Source organism: Empidonax traillii, unplaced genomic scaffold (assembly GCF_003031625.1).
Source record: "Empidonax traillii isolate 1590-97213 ecotype Southwest subspecies unplaced genomic scaffold, ASM303162v1 scaffold787:size292032, whole genome shotgun sequence".
In the NCBI taxonomy this organism is placed as follows: domain Eukaryota; kingdom Metazoa; phylum Chordata; class Aves; order Passeriformes; family Tyrannidae; genus Empidonax; species Empidonax traillii.
This window is the reverse complement of record NW_020955980.1, coordinates 96,832-119,650: the sequence shown is the minus strand read 5'-3', so window position 1 is coordinate 119,650 and position 22,819 is coordinate 96,832. Positions and strand designations below refer to the sequence as shown.

General features: G+C 38.9%; 1 protein-coding gene across 2 annotated transcripts in view; it reads left to right on the top strand.

Moving 5' to 3' along the window:
- Positions 1–22,819, top strand: part of DISP1 (dispatched RND transporter family member 1) — an 89,443-nt gene that overhangs the window by 44,746 nt on the left and 21,878 nt on the right. Inside the window, exons 1-2 of one of the 2 annotated variants that reach the window (XM_027901482.1) lie at positions 3,827–3,936; positions 11,264–11,800. In XM_027901482.1, coding sequence (XP_027757283.1) covers positions 11,295–11,800 — 506 coding nt within the window. In that variant the 5' untranslated portion in view covers positions 3,827–3,936; positions 11,264–11,294. Of the gene's footprint in view, positions 1–3,826; positions 3,937–11,263; positions 11,801–22,819 lie in introns of those variants that run through there. The other variant, XM_027901481.1, reaches the window with a different exon arrangement.

Sequence of the window (22,819 nt, the reverse complement as noted above, 5' to 3'; positions counted from 1 at the left end):
AATCACTTTCTCAGTATTGTGCTAGCACATCCCATGTGCTGCTGGAATCTAGAAGATCCCAGCATATGCCCTCTGTGCCTCTAAATAATGAAAATAGATGCTGATATCTTAGTAATACCTCAAGTGCTGCACAAAAATATACTTTAGTATGAAAAGTAGTAAGTGAATGGTTGGTCCCTACCATATTTCTTCTGCTACACTGTTTATTTTAAATGGCATTTGGTAAATTGCCTGCTGCAAGTCCTGGGCTCTGTAGCATGTAAGAGGCAACAGAGAATATTGCATCCAAAAAAAAAAAAAAAACACCAGCCAGGAAATTCTGTAGGTGGATAGGAATTGTAATAAAAATTCAGTGTAGCTATAATAAAATACGTGCAGAGTACATGTGCCACGTGCAGAACTCATTTTGTCATTTTAACCTCTAATTGGCTCTTTTATTCCATGTTCCTTTACTCTCCCCAGTTCATTAGCAATTCATCAGAATTTCTACAGCACCTCTGGTCCCCTCTGTGTGGCCTTCAAGGATTTCAGAAGCCTCTGGGCTTTTCCCCTGAGCATTCGCTTAGTCCTTCAGCATTAATTTGTCCCCAGAACACCCAAAACTTCTGCCAGCTCTCTTATTAGCATCCAGCACTGGCAAAGTTTTTCAGCTTCTTCTGAGTCTCTCGCTTAATGTTTAAAATCTTTAACCAGTCTTTAAGAGTGACACTGTGACAGGAATAATCTGTGGTTAATGTTGTATTAAGCTCAGAGGAGCAGGTGAGGGCATCCAGCTAAGAGAAGATACAGGGCATGGCTCTTGACCATGGGCAGCCAAAGGTGGGAGAAGTGGCTGGCACTCCATGGCATTGCCTGTTGTCTTCAGTTTAGGAGAGGCTACGAAAGGGTCATGGCCAAGCATTGCAGCTCTTTGGGTCTTGTTTGAAGAGAGAGAGCAGTTAAACTTGATGCATTACAAGACAGTGTGTCAGCCCTGCTCTGTAAATACAAGTTTCAGGGTTTTTTAGGCTCATCTTCTTATATATTATACAGGCTGTAGTTCATTTGAATATTCAACATGGTTATCATCATAGCACTATTTACTATTTTCCTAAGTATTGTATATCTAGAGTTCTGGGAACTCTATTGGTACTTTTACTACTGCTTGATTTTATTTGTTAAGCATGCCATGAAAAATGTTATTTTGAAGTCTCAGTTAAAAAAACCCAAAACACCATGATAGAAAAATGGACTAACCATCTCTAATGATAACTAAGTTTAAAGAATTTTTCTCTGATCAGAACATGAAAAGCACTTTTGTTTACCCAGAGCAGTGTGTCTGTCTTCAAGGGCTTGAAGTTAAAATCACAAATTTTGAAGTGATCCACAAAATCTAAAAACTAATAGTTTTAAAGATGACATAATAGTCAAATTTTATTCTGCTTATTTTCTCTTTACTGTATAGCGAAACTTTGAGTTTCTTTTATTTATGATAGAAATTCTGTCACTTGTAAAATGTATTGGTAGATCTATAGAGAGGTGGAACTTCCTGATGTATTGAGCATCATATTGACTTAAACCAGGGCTGATTTAGTAATGCAGATGTCCTGCAGATTCTCTGTGTAGATGCCTTTCCAGGCAGTGAATAGAGCAGAGTGAGTGTTATTTCTCTTCTGCAGGCTTCCACGATCAAATTTGACATCCCTGGTCTACCTTGAATCGGTCAAAATTCTTCCATCCTTTCCCACCTTCCTCCAGTTTTCCTATACCTGCACTCCATATGCTGCAGAGCTCAATTGTATTTCCTAATCACTTCCAAATAAAGAAGTCAGCATTTGTCTGATAGTGCTGGGCATGAGCGGTGGGAATAGTAGCAACTTTAGAAGTTAAATATGATGCAGAAGGGGATGTTAAAGGATGTATGATGGAAGTGTCCAAACAAGGAATGTGCTGATGGGACACTGCTCAACTGCATCTCTGCAGGGCTAGTTTACCGTGGGGGAAAGGTTTCTTAGCACTTGGTGCTGAGTGGTTTTCAGCTTCGTGCATAGAGGCAATAATAGACGACAAGTCTGTCATTCAAATATATGATACACTCCTTTAATCCCAGTTGGACAGGAATCATTTTATTAAGCATAACCTATGAACATACATTATATGTTTGTTTTACTGTTGTTCTTGGGAACAAAGTATCTGCAGTAAATTTATATAATAGAAACACATTATTTTCTGCAGTGCATATAGTCAAAGAGTTTTAATAGACTAAAATCCTTTAGATTTTTATGGTACTCTTCCTCCTAGATACAAGAGCAGTGAGCAAATATGTGCCTCTTGTCACTTCTTTGAGGTGGTTAACAAATACAAGGGATACAGTATCTGCAGTGAACTGTATGCACAGATGCACAGTAATATTTACACACTTAAGAAATACTTTTATTAGTAGATATGTTTGTCAAAAATACGTGGAATTGTGTGACTTTGGAAAAGTAACTTTGAGATTATTCTCCTGATGCTTCCAGGATATGTTATGCATTTCACATGTTCAGAAAGTGTACACTGTACTGTAGTTCGACGTTCATTTTGAATTATGGTTGAAAGTCACCTGCTTTGTCGTGGTGCTGTTTTGCTCAATAAATGTATTTGAGTTTCTTATATAAGAACTGTCTTGGAATGTTGGCACTGAATGGCTCGACCTTAGAAGAAAAGAAAATTTTCTGTTAAAGAATCCATTAATGTTAGAAAAATGATTTTTTAGGATGGAGGGTGTGGGGGAGATGGAGACAAAGTGGCTGATGCCACTGAAATTTTCCAGTTGAAGCTCAAAGAGAAAGTCAAGGAAGACTGGTTTAAGAAAAAAAGTTTCCCCTAAAAACTGGGAACCAGCACAGTTTCTCACCACCTGCTAAAGACCAGATCCAATGAGCAGGAAGAGCTGCCATCTGTAAAAATGTGGACTAGATTTGGGTTGCATAATTCTAAGGTCTCGCTAAGGGAAACTGAGCCTCACCTTCCCTTTCGTTAGATTTGTTTGCTTTACAAAGAGCAAAGATGCTTATAGATGAGAAATTCCTTTTGCTCCAACCACTCCAACTTGATCCTGGAATCAGAGCTCCTTTCAGCAGAGGGGAAGGAGAGCATTTCTAAAAGCCTGTCAGCTTTTTGAGTTGTGACCACGGAGTTTTGAGCTTTTTGCATTGTCAGTAATAATTGTTCGTATTTATTAAGTCTTACAAAAAATGTATCTGAGAAGTATGTGGAGATGATTACTTTTGAGCTACCAGGTCCTCGAGTGCTCAGGCGTGGAAGATGCATTTTTAGGTACAAATACCATGACATCTGGTGCGGTAAAAACCCCTTTATCCTGTTGTGGTTCTTTATTGTTGGAGACCTGTTAGAGATTTGTAGCCGCACAGCAATGCTTTGTAAGAAATGCCTGACAACCAAAGGAAGAAGTAAGAGCTTGGGGCTGGGGGACAAGCCATTGCCAGGAGGTAGTGAGTGCTGGAATGACTTTGAAAAGCACTCCAAATGACCCTCGGCGCTGTTTTCAGTCTCCCGCCTTCTCCCTCAGCCCTTTCCACTTCCAAATGGCAAGGTGATGCCCCTTAGGCATGTACGAGGAGCCCGCCGCGGTGGGGGCCGGCAGGCGAAGCTGCAGTGCTGGGCTCAGATCCCCGCACCGGCCTCCGCCAAACCCAGACCCCGAGGGGGCTGGGACCGAGGGCGGCAGGAGCGGCGCAGGGAGGAGCCGCGGGCGCTGCCAGCGCCGGGACCTGCTGCGGGGAGGGGCGGCCCGGGACGGCTGCGAGCGGCGCTGCCCCAGTCGCGCTGCCCGCCCGCAGACCCCGCGGGGGCGAGCGGGTCCGGCCGTGGAGGAGCGGCAGCGTAGCTGGGGGATACCTGGATCGAGAGGGGGCTGCCGCCTCCTTCCTGCCCATCTGCTCCGGCGAGCGGCTGGTGAGTGTCGAGGGGTGCGTCCCGTCCGGTCGCTTCGGACCTGGCCGTGCGCTCGCAGAGCGTGAGGATGTGGGTGTAACTTAGCGGGGGTAGGTTCGACTTAGTGCGTGCCTTCAGTTTATTTACACTGCCAGTGCTACTTAGTAGTGCAAGTAGACTCCTGGGCTTGTGAAAGACTTCAGCCGGGTAGAAGTGCCGGGGAGCTTAGCACAGGACCGTGCCAGCGCTGAAGAGCCTGGTGAGAAAAGCAAAACGCCCCCCGACTCCTGATCCCCGGCTCTCTGAGCAGATGCGCCGCGATAAAAGCGGTATATGAGGTTTATCATTTGACCTTCGGAGCGCGGCTCTGCTAATGGGAGACTTAAAACCAACTCATGCTTGGGAAATGAAGCGGGGGGGGGACGGGACTTCTCCTGTGTTTAGCTGTTGAAGAAAATTATTGCTGGACTGCCAGTGTAAAGCTGCTCTGCTGTGTTTTCTGTAGCTAAATGCAAAGAATGCCCTGTATTTATCCAATAGGTGTGACTGCTGATTTGTACCTGCCTGATGTGCCCTGACATTCTCACTGAGTCTCTGCTTTCTTTAATATACAGTAGTTGTGAAATTATGTTAGTACTTCTGTTAAAATACAAAGAAAAGTGCTATTATTAGTAACAATTCTTAAAAGATGTTCAAACATAGCTTTTAAATTTGGATAGAAAACAAAAAATCTGATTTTAAGCAGATGGTCAAGAGGTTTCTTAACCTTTTATGTAATGCTACTATAGTCGTGGTGATGGTAGGTAGAGCTGGGGCTGTATCCTAAAGAGTGTTTGTTGGTTTTGTGTCCCTTTACAGCTGTAATAATTTAAATGTTAATCCCACAGCATGATAAAGTAAGAATCTGTGGAACTTTCAATGCAAGTAACTCTTTTCTACATCCAGAAAGAGACATATTTTGTTTCCCCCACCACCCCTGTGTAAGCAGGAGTAGAGCTATTTTTGATCAGAATATTTGCAATTACAAAAACTTAAATGTCTTTCATATGCTAATGGAAAGTCAGTAAATTGTGTAAATAAGATTTGATGCGATGACAGTGTGGCAGTTGTGAGCAGTGTTTGGGGATTATTTTAACAGCTTTCTGTGTTCCTAAACTGTGCTGAGATATACCTGTTTTCTAGAACTATGCACATTTTTTCTTGAAATAGTATGGTTCCGATAATTTCTGCTTGTAGCTGCATCTCATTCCAAAACTCAGGGTATTTGAAGCTGTTTTGGACTTTTTTAATACATTTTTTTTTCCATTTTCCCTACATAGATATGCTTCGAAGGGCTTTTTGTTTTTTTAAAATTTCTGGAAAAGAATTCAGATGCTCCTTGTTGTTGTATCTACTTATAGTTTAATTATATTTATTGTAAATTCTGACTTTGAAAAGATTTTGTTGGTAAAGCACTGCAATTGATTTCTTTAGTCAAAGCTCTGCGAGTGATTTTTAGAAATGGTCTGCTGTTGTTTTGCTGTCTGTGCCAGGAAAAGTAATTTTAGCTTATAAGAAAAGCGAAATCTATTTCTGAAGGACTGAAGAATACTGGTTTTCCCATGCTATGCAGTCTCTCCCAGCTCCCTCACCCCACAGCTGTTGCTGGTGGGTCAGTTTATGTGCCAGCTTGGCAACACTGTTTTGCCAGTGCCCAGCTGTACATGAGCTGTGGTCCTGGCACGGTGACATCTGGAAACTCCCTGTCACAGGAATTGCAGCTCCCAAGCCAGCCTGCGACACAGGAAATGAGCTCATGGTGTCTCAGGTTCGGGACGGGACAGCTTCTCAACCTCACAGGCTGTGGAGGCAGATGGCAGGGATAGCTGGCTCTCAAAACACTTGGAGGAGGGGAAATTCCCCTTCTACAAACCTTTTCTGCTTCATAACTGTCTTCTAACCTTATGGTACAAGTATTTAGGTTGCTGAAAATCTGTTCGTTAATAGGGCAACATTAGTTGATAAAGTGGGTGTTTATAGACTGTGCAGAAAATACACTGACCATAACGGAATTCCTCAAAAATAGGAGCTACATTTTATCAATCCTCAAATGGCTGCGTTAATAACTGTACCAGGTAAACTTGTGTGCTGATAAAATAAGAATTCAGGACTCTTCTAGAAGCTGAAATACATATCTTTCATATACTTAAAATACCTGGTGGGGGGAGGGGGAGGAAAAAACAGGCTTAGCTTGTTCTGGGAAGCGTCTGTATTTTGTACAGTGAAAGCTTTTCAGAGAAGACCTAGTGGTTAACAGCTGAAATGGAAAAGCAAGAATCAGGGTATTGAGAGAAACCAAGCACCACATATGATAGCACTGGAGTAAGAGCTGGAGAATTTGAAAAATGTCTAGCTGAGAACCAAAATGGAAATCAACAACCATAAAACATTAAAAAGCTGTTTGACTTGCTAAAGACCATTGCAATGATAGATAACTAGACGTCTCCCATAAAGCCCAGTATCAAACACCAGGCACCACCTGTTACTCCTGAGAACCCTGAGAAAAAGCAAAGATACAAAGAATTTTGGTAATGTGAAGGAGGAGAAAACCCTTCTTGAGAGTTGCTGTGCGCTGGCTGGCCCAGCAGGCAAGATCTGGAGAGCATTTAACTGAGTTTACAGATTGAGAGACCAGGTAACCTATTTGCCACATTGGAAAACTTTAGCGTCTTAAGGGACTACAGGGCCACTATAATGTTTCATCTAAGGTAAGACTTAACAGGTAGTGCTGGGATTGTTAAATGTTGCTTATTTCAAAAATGCACTACTTCTAGAATCCAGCTTGTTTAGATAAAATTTTAACATAAAAAGATGTTTTTGTTACTTCACACATCGTGTTCATCTCAGAACCATGATGCTTTGTAGCTGACAGGTCTGCAGAGTCCATAAAACCTGGACTGGTCCAGCTGGCTGAGTAGTGCAATGCTGACTACAGCTGAAAGGCTTTAGATAACTTTTAAGTGAAATTTGAGTTTTGTCCTATGTTAAATGAAAAATGTAAAGTTTTAAAACAGGTTATTTTTGGTTTTGTGCAAGGTACAGATTTTGGTTTGGTTTTTTTTTTTCCTATATGGTTAAAGCAACCCTCAGTACTTGGCTGTTTGTCATCTTCTAAAGATCTATACATTATCTGTATTAGTATACTAGGTTTCCACTACGTCATCCCCTCTTGGATTTGCACTTCTATCATTCCTAATTGCAGGCATTATGAGTCCAGATGGGATTTGTTGAACCAATGTTGTTTTAAGTCTGGTGTTTTGTTTTTTTTAAAAGAAACTTAAATCAAAGAAAAATTCTTTCAGTTGCAGCCAAAGGAACAGGTGAACTTAATCCAACTCTAAAAAGAGCACGCTGGTTGGGCAGCACCAAATCCTACATAGTTTCAGTGTGGTGCAGCATTACTTTATTTCCTCAAGGGCTTGCAATGCAGTTGGCAGATGTCTGCTGGGTAAGCTGCATTTGTTGTTAGCTCCACAAATAATAGATGGATTACTCCATAAAACCGTCACGAAGCAACGCTGCTTTTGCAGACCATGGTACTTTCCAGATACAACACTCTTCCAAGCTGTTGTTTTGAACTGCGTGGCTAAAGTACTTTCTGAGCACTTTTATCAAGCACTCAGTTATTAAAGATGATTCTGGTTTTCTTTCCTTAGTGGTCCAACTGGCATAATTTCTAAAGAGATGATTATGTTTAAAATACCTTGTGTCCATCTAGAGAGGTGGGTACCTAAGTGGCATGTATTAAACATGTAGGTTAACACTTTTTCTAACTGTATTTAGTCTTCTATTAAGTAGGGCCGCCTGCATTAAAAACTGTGTTTTCTACAACCTCATCATTCAGAATACCTGTCCAACTGCTGCAGAGGTTTCAGATGTAAATTCTCATAAGTGAAAACCCCACCTTACTGGAGCATACCAGATCCTAAAGAAGTCCGAGGAACGCAGAAAAAATGAACTTCAACATTGAAATACAGTCTGAATACAGACTTCCCAAAGACTGCATTATCAAAGATTCTTATTTTTTGAGTTTTTTCATGATGAACATGTTCTTTGATTTCCCATGCCCACTTTTTTACTAAAATCTGACTGCTTTTAGTTGTTGCATTTTAGCTGGCTTATTTGTTCGTCCTCTAAAGGAAAGATTCTTGTTTAAGTGTTTCCTTAGGCCGTTGTTACATCTCTCAGGAAGTTCCCCATCACTGCAATTGTGACAGAGGAGACAAAATACAACAGAGAGATGAAAATGGAATCAAAGAATATATTTTAGTGTGACAGCTGCAGGTGAAGTTTTGCTGTCAGTGGATTTGCAGTCACTTCTATAGAGCATGACACAAACGAAGTACCACTGTACAGAATTTTTAATACCCTTAAACATGAATGAAACCAAACTCAGATGACATTAGACTTGTCAAATTACATAACTATCCTGCATTTCTTTAAAAAAAGAAAAGTTACTGAACCAAATGAAAGTGTACAGCCCAGCTCACATTCTAGAGAACTGAGTCCCAATTCTCCTTAGCTATGACTGAATGAAATACTTAACCAGAGGGCTACCTTAGCATGCAAAGTAGTCTGTCTTATTTTAATATGGCATTGAAAGAACTTCAAGGCAAGCAGGTGCTTCCATTGCCTGCTCAAAGACTCCATGGAAGTAGACAGAACTCAATAGTTTCTCAGGGCTTAGGAATAAAGGAAGAATCAGCTTGATCTGTTAAAAGTTTTATAGCTTGAAATGGTTCATAATAGCTTGTTCAGAAGGAGAACAAAGGTAGAATTATATGTTGTGGTACTGATGATGATGGTTTCTTTGAATTTACTAGTTCTAAAAAGTCTTTCTGAAGATAGTGTTTAAAACAAAAGGTATGTGGGTAGATATTACATCTGTTGAAAATCAAGCATTTTATCTTTGATCATATTAAATGGGAGCTGCTGGGCTGTCCAGAACAAAAGTTATTAATTCCCATGTCAGTGTTCACAAGGGGGACAGATACACTGAAGGGCCCAAGCCTGTGTGTGTGTGTTGGGACTGCCCAGCTGCCGTGGGCACAAGTCAGCTTGCATCTCTATTTGGAAGATGTCTGCCTTGTGCATAAATGTGTGGTTTCCTTCATAAAGTGATTTGAAACAGCTACTAAAAATAATGTGTTGGTATCTCAATTGCTGCACCCTGCAGGTGTTATGGGCCTAAAGCCAAAGGATGGTGGGTCTGTCTTCTTGAAGGGCTGGATATTTGCAGTATCTCCAGGCTTTATTTTCAGTTATTCCAGTAGACAATAACTTTGATCAGTGTACAGCATTTCAAGTGATAATATGGACGTGTGAAACTAATTTAGAAACAGAAATGTAACAGCATCACTGTGCAGCCTATCTCTTGTGTGAGTGAATGTGAAAATAAGCAGCCAGAAATTCCTAAAATGCTGCCAGACAGCTCGAGAGGAACTTTCTCTGCCTTGATGTCCATCTCTCTCTCTGTCCACTGAGGTTTGAAGTTGCCCACAGCGCAAGGAAAAAACAGACTGTTCAAACACAGCGGTATTTCACCTAACTAATACGTCTCTTCAGACCAAAATGAAGTTCAGCCAGCCACTTCAATTTACTCTCTGTTCTCAGGAGAAAGTCCTCCATGGGCTTGACTTGCCTGGGCCAGGGAAGGGGTACCCGTCAGGAATGTGTGGAATTGGAGGCTGGAAAAAATATGCTTGTCAAGCAGCATATTCTCTTGTTCTGAGCGGTTATCTAAATGAAAGTGATTTCCCAGGGCATCTGGCTCGGCACATGATCTAGAATAAATAGCAGAGGATTAATTTTCATCTCACAAGTGAAGGATTTAGCTCTGTCTAGGGGAGATGCTGTGCGGGGGGGCTACCAGGGGTAGCATTCCTGTCGTCAAAGCACTTTTTGCTCAGAATTAGCATTCAGGCAATTAAATGGCTCAGCTGGCTGGGCAAGCTTAGAGCTGTAAGCACTCAGCAAAGGTATCAGGGAAGAAAACTAATTAGAAACTTCCTTGTTTATGTGCCTTAATTTGTATGTTGTGTCTTTCTGCAAAGTTCAGTGTCTGTAATGCAAACCTTGCAATTTGAACTTAGAATGTTGTTGATTAAATTTGGAATTAAAAAGGTAACATTAAGTTAGCCAAAGCAATTGTAATCAACTGATTCTGGTTTTTAAGGAAGTGTTGATTTATTCTTCTGAGTAGTACATAATTAGTGTTCTTTCTTCCTCTTTCTCCTCCTCCCTCGCCCAGCCCATCTAACTTGGGTAACAAACTCCTATTTGAGTGTGATGTTTGACCTTTCATGTTATTTAGCAAAATAATGGTCTCCAACTTATTTTAATACTTTACAAAAATAAGATTGTAGTTAAGATGGGAGAAATTGACTGCAATGAGGACCTCACACAAATTTTGATCTTGAGCCATAGTCACTTTTCCAGTGGTAATAGTTCTCATTTATTTACATTTTGCTTGAAAAAGATGAAACTTTATAAGAAAATCTTTTAATATCCTTTATTTACAGCACAGTCCATTTCTTTGCTGCCTTTAGAATACACGACTCTTGGAAGCAAGAGCTTCTCCATCAGCAGTAATTCAATCTTGGAATTATTTTTGTGTAAACTTGGGAAAAACATGTGGTTGTATTCTATCTTTTTGGAATTCATAATGCTCCTGCTAAAGAGCTAGTCTACTATTCAGAAATTTTGGTGTGTCTGCTGAAGTGGCTTGATTTATTTAAATAAAGTATTTCAAAAGAATGTCTTTACAAACATGAATATGCCTCGTTTTCAATAGAAATTGGAGATAGGAAAGAAGGTTATTGAAGCCAGCTCATAAATGATTATTGAACAATCTCTGCTGTGTGGTCCTGTCTCCTGCAGGTTTTCAAAGCACACAGGCAAATTGCAGCACAAGGTGTGGATGGTTACACAGTTCATACCAAAATCTCTTTTTATAAATAGTGCCTATAACTTAGTCTTGTGCAAAATGATCTTGTTCCTGTGCATCTCAGCCATGACTTGTTAGCTGTGACACAGGTGTGACACTGTCAAATTCATGGACTGTCTATTCATTTGACTTCGAGTTTGGTTTAATCACTGAGAAATTTACATAACTTCACTCTTAACATATTGTTGAACAAATTTAAGCCCTTCAAAACATCTCTGGCAATGTGGGTTTGACTCCTTTCTATTTCCTTGTGTTGTGAAAAACAAAGATGAGAGCAGAGCTTTACTCACTTTATCCTGAAGTTATTTCTGAGCATCTGAAAACCCTGCAGCTCTGTTAACTGGGCTCTGTTTGTTTCATCAGGAACATCACAGACCCATCGAGGACTCGGAGCATGGCCATGAGCAGCGTCAGTGACTCTGTGGTTCTGAGCAATGGCAGCATCTTGTCAAATGCCACTGGCACAGGTATTGTTGCAGCTAATGACGGAGACGCCATGGCCCAGCAACTCCCATCCAAGGAAACACCAAGAACAAAACCAAGTCCAAACGGCTGCCTGCAGCTTAATGGTACAATCAAACCATCTTTTCTGCCTTTAGACAACCAAAGAACTCAGCAGATGTTGTCGCAATGCTGCCACCCTTGTCCATACCATCATTCTTTAAGTAGCCATAATAGCAAGCAAGAATGTAATTCAGTGGTTGGCAGCTCAGCGCCATCTCCCATGACTTCGTGCTGCATGCAGCCACACACTGAGTATTCAGCATCTATTTGCCAAAAACACACCCCCATCTATCAGCCTGCCTGTTGTCTTCAGCCCTCCCCATCCTTCTGCCTTCACCATCAGTGGCCTGACCATTTCCAGCATCTCCCTGTGCAGCAGCACATAGCCACGATAAGGTAAGCAGATTGCAGTATTTTTTAGTTCTCAGTATGGATAACCTTTTCCATAATTGTTTAATTTTCTTACAAAAGTAGAAGATCTAAAATTTTGGATGATGAACCAGATTTCTTCACCAGTGGTTTTTACAAGTTACTCTTTGATGCATTACTACCTTTTTTTTTTTCCTGAAGAAATCAAGTCAGAAGACTAGTGTTGCAGGGCTGCGTGAATATTCCTGAAGTGAATAAATTCTTTTTTTGGGGAAAAAAAAGCTGTTTTTTCTTTTTCTTGGGGATTGTTTGGAAGCTCATTAGCTCTTCTACGAGACACAGCATACACCTATATTGTGTGAAACAAACCGATACAGGAATAGCTAAGAATACACCAAAAGAACTGGTGTGTTTGCATAGTCTAACCAAAACACTCATTTCCTTAAAAAGGTGTGTTTAAAAACATATTAAACAATTCTAGTCATAAGTGTACTGGATATTTTTTCTTTGTCAGGTCAGCTGGCTCAGTGGGTTTTTCCCGTGCCTTTTTAGTGTATGTTACCTGCTCAACTTTGAAGCTGTGCTTGGTTTGAGAAATTTTGGATTGTTCCAGGCTTTACTCCTTTCTGTTCTCCACTTCATACAAATGTGCCTCTTTATACTTGATAGCTTTGGAGTTCCAGTGACAGTCCCAGCTACAAGGAGCAGCAAACACAAGGAAAATCTTCTACAGCCTCCTGGTCCTGGGCAAAATCAGTCAGTCCAAGGGGTAGTTTCTGAAAACCAAATTCCCTGTTGAAGAAAGACACTTTGAAGCTTTTAAGCAAGGTTATTTTTTTCTGAGTTGCAATTGGGCCAAAATTGGTGAATTTTCGTTGGAGTACTAAAAGCTAACCTTCTCTTCTCCCTGTTCTCCAACATCTGCATCCTTGTTTGAAATTTTGAGCTACAAGTATTTCTCAGTCAGTTATAATGATTCTGTCTTGATGAAATATATGAACTAATTCTAAACTTCTGAAAATATCAGACTGGGAAAAGTATGTAATGTGGAAAAAGTCAAAGTGAATAAAACTTTTTTCATTAAGGTGAAAGCAGATGAAAATAAGGATGATAATACAAAGTACAAATCAGCTTTCTTCTGCCAGTTATTCCACTTACAAATGGAAAAAATCTTAGTTGTCGGAACTGCTTACAATCAGACATGTTTTTTCCACCCCATACTTGTTTAAGTGTCAAGTAAAGATGAAAACTCTCATATAATTTTGTATGCAAAGGTATGCAGAAGGTCAAGCCATTACAGAATCAGTCAGTCATACTTTTCAAACTGTCAGAAGGGATGCACTGATTTCACTGTTTTTCTTCCCCTGCAGCAGGACTGTTAAACTTCATCTGTATTCCATAGTCTGGAGGAAGGGAAAAAATGCAACCCATAATCTGGGGTTTTGTTCTTAGCCTATAAATGAGAACTGTGAAAATTTCTTCTGGATAAAGTAAAATAACTTTTTCTGTAACACTTCACAAGTACAAAGACTGCTTGAACATCTCTGATTGGGCTCTTGAGCCAGGATGCCTTTTTTTTTTCTTCTTGCTCTTCCTTGCCATAGTACACATTTTTACATGAATGTACATAAATTATAAATGATGATTTATTGTAAATGGTTTGTCTTACTGTTAGCAGTCAAAACAAGATGCTATCCGACCTTTAAGGCACTTATACTTATTTAACCAGCTCTGTGTGTTAGCATACTCTGCATGTCCCTACCAAATGATTGCTGATTCATTTCTGGACTTGCTTCTAGCTAAGGCAATACAGTGCTAAAAAGTGCTAAAAAGAATAGGTGATAAATGTGTATTCATTTTCTACATGCTCAGGTAACTTTTTGTACACAGAAGAGTAACACTTAGGTGTATGATATTTTTATGTGATCTTTGTTCCACACTCTAATTTTATTCCAGTTTGAGCTTCTGATCTGTACAACAGCTTATTCTCCACATATTTTTATTATGAGGCTCACTGGAAATCATCCAGCTTTGTAACATGTGCGTGTTTTAACAGAGTTGTTTAAAATACATGTTCTCATACAATACAATAATTAAATTCAGTGTATAGTCAAACTAGATTTTATTTTGGTTCTTTGTATTTTTAAAAATGCATTCAAATATTGTTATAATTTTAAGAAAGGGGGGAAGATGTGATTAGATAGAGGGGGATGAACACTCTTTGCAAACTGTATCTCTGATGCTTACAGTTCTGGGCAGGTAACCAATTGTTTCAGCACAACAGGTTTTGTCAGGTTTTGAAGCCCAAGGCTTAACATTTGTCAGTGACCTAATATTAAAGGAATGTGGCTCTTGTATATCATTGCAGATTGGAGTGTATAAAGACAGATTGAAATAATGCCACACTTGTCCTATCCTCTTAAAGCTGGCTGGATCTGGAATTTTGTAGTGGGTTCAGCTTTGAAGTTGAAACTAAATTATATGGAAACCTCATCTATACACCCTACCTTGAAAGTCTTGGCAGCTGGTAATTTTTTTAGATTGGTGAAAAAGTCTTGTTGTATAAAAGAAAATATTTTTGTTGGTTTGCAACATGATTGTGGCAAAAAATTCTGCTGTTAAAGTGAGTAAAATACGTCAACTGTTGGTTGTAATGATTCTGATTATTTTTATATATTTTTCTGAGGTTAAAAGATCTTGAGTAATGTTTTTTGTGTTATTTTGTAGTAGTCCATGGAAACATGTTCATACCTCTCTTTTGAGTGGGTATATTATCTTGACCACAAAAACACTCTCTGAGAAGTTCTCGCCATCTCTCCATATCAGAATGCAGTTGTCTGGAAATTTAGTTTGCTTTCTAACAAACCATTTCTAAACTTATCAGTTTGGAGCATTATATGATTAGTGCTTTTAGTACTGTTGGAAGACTTTTTTCTCCTACCCTGCCCCTTTGGAGGACTCATGCTGAAGTAACCCTTTTTACCAGAACGCATTTGTGAATCTCAAGAAACCTTTGGAGCTTAGAGCCACTGGGAAGTGGGCAGTTATTGCCTCTCGTTTCTGCCACCTGCTTTTGTAGTCATCAGCAACCTTCAAGGTGGAGCAGAAATGAGGAAAAACCACCAAGTAAGGCTGTCAGTTGGAAGAAATGGACTAAGCATGAAGATTGATTCATGACAACTGGAAGCACTGAGTTAGGAGCCACTAGGGAATTGTAAAGCTATGCAGCCCAGCAGCATGTTTAGTGGGATGAAAGGAGGATAAAATAAATAATGAAGGGTTGCACACTTCAGGAGAAATAAACACTACAATAACAAAAATAAAGGCAGATGATTCTTACAGTCTTTCCTGGTATTTTTCGAAATCTATTCTTTGTATCGGAACGTATGCATGTAAATAGGAGGGGAAGAGGAAGAATGTGCAGAGATCGTTCAGTAAGTTGTCTCAGGATTGTGGAAGGCACGGGATTACAGTGGTGTTGTCTCTGGTATCAAATTGGGTTGCTTCTCTCAGACTTGTATGGGAAGCTTTTAATAGGAAAATGCTGGTTGAAGGCTACCTGCATCCTTCCTAATCTTGATATTCTTTTGGAATCTCTCTTTGATGATAAAATTTAGAAAGCTTAGGTCTGTGGACTCAGAGACAAAAGGTAGGGGAGAAGAGGTGGGGGACCTGTGGAAAAAGTGCTGGTGCTGCTGATAAGGGAGATGCTCCAGACTGCCGGTGTGTATGGTGCTTGCACTTTTGCAGCATCAAACCAATAAATTCATACAAGTACTCTTTTCTCACAGCAGACCTGGTTTATATCACCTTCTGTTATTTACATTTCAAGACTATACTGTTAACACTTTTGACTAAAGCAGATAAGAGAACTGTTCTGAAAAACATCTGAATTATCTGTGGTAAAAAAGACAGGATGAAAGGACGTGTGGGATGATCTCTCCATGATCATACAATTGTCTCTAGCTAGAACATGAAAAAAAATCTGTTTAAAGCCTTACAGAGTCATTAGTTTGGCTGAAATTTAAGACTTTGGGATATATGTAAGTTGCCCCTCATCCCCCACCAGCCTAGTTTGGAGTAGCTCCCAAAGCTTAGTTTAAATTGCTGTTTAGTTTTCGCTTGCTAGACCAATTTATATTCTAAAGAAGGCAAAAACCAGTGTCAGGAAACTGGTAAAGCATTCATACCTCCAGACTTATAGTACAGCTTTCTTTCAGTTAGATTTAAACCTTCTTTTGAACTGTTTTGGCATTGCAGATTTATGTGGCAGTTCTGGGATTCTGGGTTCTGCTGTGTCTCAGAGTTCTGTGCCACACACTGTTTAAACAGTGCTGCAGATATACTTGAGTACTTGCACTTCATTTAGCACTTTAAAGAGAAGATCTATAAAAATGAAAAAGCTGTGAAGTGAGGGTGGAACACTACAACTCCCTCTTACCCATTTTATATTTTCCGTCTAGTTACTTCACATAAAGATTAGAACCAGAAAAAAAAAAAAAACCTCTTGTTTTTTCAAAAAGCAAGGGAATGTTTGCCAAATACCAATCTTAATAACAAGACTTTGTTATGAAACAGTTCCCTACTTGATTCCAGGAAAAGGATAATTGTTATCTAGTACATTCTGCATGGCTTGCAGAGCTGATTATATGTATACATGTGTATAAAGTATTATCAAATATTCTCATTTCAGCAACATTAACTGTTCACAACAACTCCTGTATAGAGTTTTTTAAACAACCTATCCTATCTTAATATTTTCCATTTTGAAAGTTGTTAGCTTCTGCTTTATTTGATGAATTAAGAGATATTTTTGTTTTCACTTGTTATATGAATTGTGTACTAATGCCTTTTGTACAAAATACATATGCATATACTGTGTTAAAATGTTAATAAAAGAGACTTTCTGCCTTCCTCTGGGAAGATTGAAGATAGGTATCTTTAAAAAAGCCCTTTAGGTCAGATTGCTGAAGATCAGATTTCTGAAGCGTTTTATCAAGCTGCAGCAGATAAAAGGCACACAAGCTGTTACCATCATTTCATTCGGTGTTCAGGATGTTGCAAACCTCTGGTTCGTGCTGTAGATCTGGAGTTCCTGTGTATTGCTAATTTGTATGGAAACAATACTAATTCTGCCTCTATTCTCATTTAAGCCATTTTTTTTTATGCCAAAATAGGATTTCTTTCCATAATGAAGAGACTGAAGGTGTGGGGGAACCACAAACTAGATGCTCCCTTTTGTGTCACAGCATTAACAGCCCCATGGCTTACTTGGGGATTTTGATGTAGCTGAGAAAAAGGAAAGGGAATGTGAAGCCATCTCATGCATCTGAGTCCAAATGTGGGATTCTTTGTTGTGCACATGTGGAGAAAGAGTTCTCCCTGGTACCAAATGAACTGGTTCTTTTTCTTTCTTGAAAATTATTTTTCATGTCCATCTGATTTGAGCTGTGCTTTCTCATTTTCACACATTTTTATTTTATTCTTGCATTATCCCTGAGTATGATACTTTAAGGGTTTTATTCTGTTTTTTATTAATTCATTTACTATTCCCATGATAATTACTGTGCATTGTTGGCTGTGCAGACAACATGCTGCACTTTGTAGAGCTGAAAGCAAAGGGCTGACACACAGAGACCAGAATACAAATAAAAATGCCATTTATCATTCAGTGGCTGAACAAATTAAAAATAACATACCTAGAAAAATACCACGTGGACTTAAGAAAAAAACCAACCCTCATTCATTGGGCTGTCCAAGGGATTTTTGCTGACTTTTAATTGTACTAATTAAGCGTTAGTATTTGTCTAGACTTCAGATTGCTTTGAATCAAGCATTTTTGACATAGGAAAAAGATACTTATAAGGTTCCTGCTCTGGTCTGAGTGCAGCTGAGTACCAGCCTGACCACATTTTGCCCTGCAGGCTCTGCTGCTTACAGGCTTCAGGCTCCACGTGTGCATGAAGATGAATTTTCCGTGACCTGTATCCCTCACCTTTCCTTGAACAAAAGAAGAGCTCGCACATAACCAGCGATCTGCTGGGCCTTTGAACTCATCTTCAGAAGATGTAAAGCTGATAATGTGAGGGAAACCATAAAAAGCATGGGGCCTTTCTTTTGTACTAAATTGACTGGAAAACCAGCATCATCTGTGTTCAGTCTTGGAAATGACTAATAGGTGGGAGTTTTGAGATTACTTTTAAAACTGAGCATTTACATACATTTATTTAGGGGAAAAACCAACCACGGCAGAACAACCAAAATGATGGCAGTTTGTTGGAATGTTTTGACCATGTTTAGTTGTTCTCAAATACTTTTAATTCAGTTGGAGGTTGTGGTAAAACAACTCTAGACAACAAAGAGCAAAACTCTAAACTACGTGTGGCCAGTGACCTGATTTTCAGCACTCTTAAAGATATGGGTTTTGAAAGATTTGGATATTTCTACTTAAAAGTTTTCAGTCTTCCTTATGATGGGGAAAGGGGTGGAATGAGAAGCATTGACTTTGGAAAGCTCTTTATAAATTCCCATAATTGCCTCTGTCTCTAACTCCTTCCAAAATCACTTGTCCTTCCTTTCTGATATGTCAATGTTGTCTTCATCTCCTAGTAAATAATAATAATTACTGTAAATGCTTTTAATTAGTCAGTAGTGCTTAAACAGGAAAAATTAAAACAAAATAAAAACTCGAACACAATGCAGAAGGAAAATACAGAGGGTGCCTGAGCAATCTGGCATTAATTTTGCTACACTAAGATTGCTGTGAGATTTCTGTGCAGGATATCTGCTGCATAAAGGAATCTCTTAAAGCCTGGACTATCAATGCAAAATAGAAATACAATGGTACCACTAACAGATCAGTGCAGATGAGGGAAGTTATTGGTAGAAATCCTGATGATATTTCAGGGAACCTGGCCCCTCTGTTTGCAGATTAGGGTGTGTTTTGGGTTTTTTTCTAATACAGTCATAAATAGATGAATGTACTGGACTAGAAGAGCTTACATGCATCACTTCTCCCACTTCTCCCATATTTTCTGTCATGTTAATGGAATACCTTTCCACAAAATTCGTGCTTTACACTTCCAGTTTGTAGGATGTTTAGTTTGTTCTGTCAAATGAATGAACTTTTGCTAACTTTTTGCTGAGCAGTGTTGGTTACATTAAATCTCTTCTATAGCCTGTTTAATCTTGCAGTACTTTTTTTTGGGTCTCAGCTGCAATAGTGGAAACCTTAAATGTTCAGTGAATATTCTCTTTTTTGCTTGGTTCTCTCTGAGCATACAAAACAAATGCAATGTCAGGAGATGCAGCCGAGAATGTCTCATTATGTATGTACAGGTTTTCATCAGCACCAGTGTGAGCTGAAGAGCCTTGTCTGTGTAACTGCATACTAAATCCTTTTAAATCTTTTAATTGAGTTGAATATACACTTGTTTTATATCACTTAGAAGTTATGACATTCTAAGTGACTGAATTCACAGACATTGGAACAGCAGTTCAACACTGAAATATGTGTTTGAGGTGAAATACTGTACTAAATTTAGAACAAAGATGCTTAAGTAACTATTTTCATTTGCTGCAAGAGATAAAATATGCAGAAAGATAAAAACTATTGTTTGTCCCCATGAGTAATGAGTAATTTGGAGGAATTTTAAGTCCTTTTAGTCTATCTTCAGACACACTCTCTAGTGAAAAGAGGTTTTCTGAGACCAGAAATGAACCCCGTGGTGACTTACATTCACAAATTCTTACATCTGCACAGGAAGGAAGACTGAAGCATGTACCAGTTGAGGCGTGATTTATGGCAGTCTGAAGCCTCCCTACTCAAATCAGACTTACATATGCTTAATGTCAGTCATTACTGCCTACAAGAGCATTCATTTCAGCCTTTGTGGAGAAATACCGTGATAAAAATAGACACTGTTGTACATCTCTTTTATTCTCCTTGGTATCACGGGATGGGGTTTTTCTTCTATGTATGTTGTGATTTCTTGGGTCACATTAATTTCCTGTCTGTCAGAGAAATACAAGATGGGAGCGTGATGTTGTGTTGCTCCATTCAACTGAGGAGTGTAATAAAAACAGCTTTGAAATAAAATATTTCGAAGGAAGGAACTTTTTGCCAGTAAAAATGCTGAAAACTACTCTAGTCATCATTTAAATCCCAGAACATATCTATTAACTTCACTGTAATTACCAAGAAAAGAAAAAAGACTAATGGTTTTAGAGTTGTGAAAAATCTTGAAATAATATTAGGCTGCTCCAAATTAGCTGTTGGCTTGTTTTCAAATAATGATTCATGGTGGTATTTTACTAAGCTTTTTTTAATTGTCTTAAATAGTTCAGAACTTTTGTTTAACTTGCCAGGCAGTGCTATATGTGGTCTTGCCCATAGTGTTTCAGAAGTTAGAGGAATATATATATAGCTTCAGTTAAACCTTTTGAAGAAGTATATACTTTAAATTGTGTATAAACTATGCCATTTGAAGCTGGGACAATCCAGCTTAAGTATATTTGATGCCAGTTTTCTTATTGACAGTTTTGGAGAAGTGTTTAAAAGTGGCTACACTCACTAGAGAAAAGTTTAGGGAAAGAAGAATACAAGAAAAGTGTTTATAGGATCTGTATTACTTGGCTCCTTGATATACTGTCAGATTTTCCTACAGAGATGATTTAATTCCTTTTCAAGACAAGCGAATCAAGTAGATGCTATTAAGGAAAAGAGCCATCTTTCCTAGTAATTGATAATATTTAGTCGGTTGTTGAAGATGAAAGAGGGAATATGTTAAAAGTCAGTATTGCAAACATGAGTTTCTAAGGAATCTTAAACTGAAGACTTGGTAAGTAAATCCTGGGCTTCTGCATCTATACCTTCCATATGGAGCAGCAAGGAAAAGGAGAGGGGAAAAAAACCAACAATCCCCCAGCTTTGGAGATGATTACAGGAGCATTTCAATTTCAGGTCAATTTCACGCCTGTATGATATAAATTTATAGAAGTTTTAATTTTAGCATGTAATAAATCATACAGGGATAAAATAGAACAGAATATTTAATTTGGAAGGGACCTACAGGAATTATCTAACCCAGCTGCCCAACCCAGTCAGGGCTCACCAAGTTAAAGCATGTTATTAAGGCCATTGTGCAAATGCCTCTTGAGCGCTGACAGGTCTGGGGCATCAACCACCTCTCTGGGAAGTCTTTTCCAGTGTTTGTCCACCTTCTCAGTAAAGAAATGTCCAGTCTAAACCTCCCCTGTCTCATCTTCAAACCATTCCCACACATCTCATCACAGATCCAGGGAGAAGAGATCCTCAAGAAGCTGCAGAGAGCAATGAGGTCACTGCTCAGCCTCCTTTTCTCCAAACTAGACGAGCCCAAAGTCCTCAACTGCTCTTCGTAGGACATCACTCCCAGCGCTGTTACTGAACTTCCAAATGAAAATACACACATATGGGATGTCAATATGATTCCATTGACCTTCTCCCATCTCTGATGACTTGATGGAAACGTATTTTCCTGTTGTAAAGAGGCATGAGCCAGAAGTTTGTGAATGGGAGATACCAAAACTACCTGTTACTTTTTCAGAATGGGTTAATAAAGTTTAATGTTGATTTCATAGCAGAAAGGAAATGAATGAAATGTTGGCTTAGTTAAGTATGTAGGGTCTGCCCCACTCTTTAGGGTTTTACCCAGTGTGCATGCTGTAGGTCAGAAAGCATACACATTTATGCTTAAATTTAAATCAGAAGTAGAGCAAGGATCACTCAGACAATGATTTTATTGCTTTTAACATCCTCCTCACAACTGCTTTCCTCGCAGAAGGGCGATGTTATTTGTTCATACTTGCTGTGAACCTGCAATCCAGTTCCCAAATAGCATATTGATTTTTGGTCTGCACAGTTTCATTTTGCTTAATTTTATGCAAAAGAATAGTTTTAGCAGAGATAATTCATGTGTACAACGTTAAGCAAAGCTGCAACATTGACATTTCACGCATTTTAATGGGATGAAATAGGAATTAGTTTCAGATCATTTCACCCAGATAATCTAGAGATTAAAAAAATACAATCTTTTATGGATTATTACTTGATATTTTAGGTGGAGAAAAAAAAAAGAAAATTCATTACATTTCACCTGCTTTCAGTAAAACCTTAAAAATGCAACTTTTCAGAAAACTGAATTTTTTATTGTCTTTATAACATCCTTCTGCTATGAGTTGTCCTATTCTTCCTTTGGAGATCTAAACAAGTAAAGCTAAGTGCAGGCAAATAAAATGAACGCTGCGTGTTTAAAAAGCATCTAGATAAAGTTCATGATTAGAATCAAGGAAAACTATGCATCATTGCAAAAAATTTAATTGGGAGTCTTTTTTGGCAACTTAATCCATTGGATTTGCAGTCTGAGTGACTGTAGTGATTGTTAAAATGATAAAGCACATAGGTGTTATATCTGATACAGCAGGAAAAGCTGGCTTCACATTTAAGAGCAACTCAGGTTGTGCTCATGGGTCAGTGACAGTCTGAAAACATGTGGATTTTCTTCCTCTGCAGGGATTTAGTTTGTATTGTATGTTCCAATGGAGAATGTACAATATGATGCATATCTCGTTCTATCCTGCAGGGATTTAGCTTATCCATGAGTGTAATAATGACAAAACCCTACCTTTTATCACTTCTGGTAACCAGATCTACCAACAAAGGGAATAGTTTCCCTCTGGCAAAGTAAAGCATTGAGGTTAAACACCTCATAATCCTTGAACAGGAAAGTCTTTATATTTCTTTTTGGTTGTTTTTTTTTTCAGTAAATACAGCTATTTATTGCAACTTAGCATTTTTGACTGGTCAACCAAAATACATTTCATATTGAGAAACATCTGGAGGTGTTAACCAATTTATTTATCTTTTCTTTATATATTTCTTAATTGTGTGATGCTCAGACAAAACTTGCTTTTAGGAAAGAACAGGATGAAGCCAAGCATCTGTTAGGCAGGGGCTGACAGTCACAGTAAATGGTGGTAGAATAGAGCCTGTCCCTTTCTTCCCCT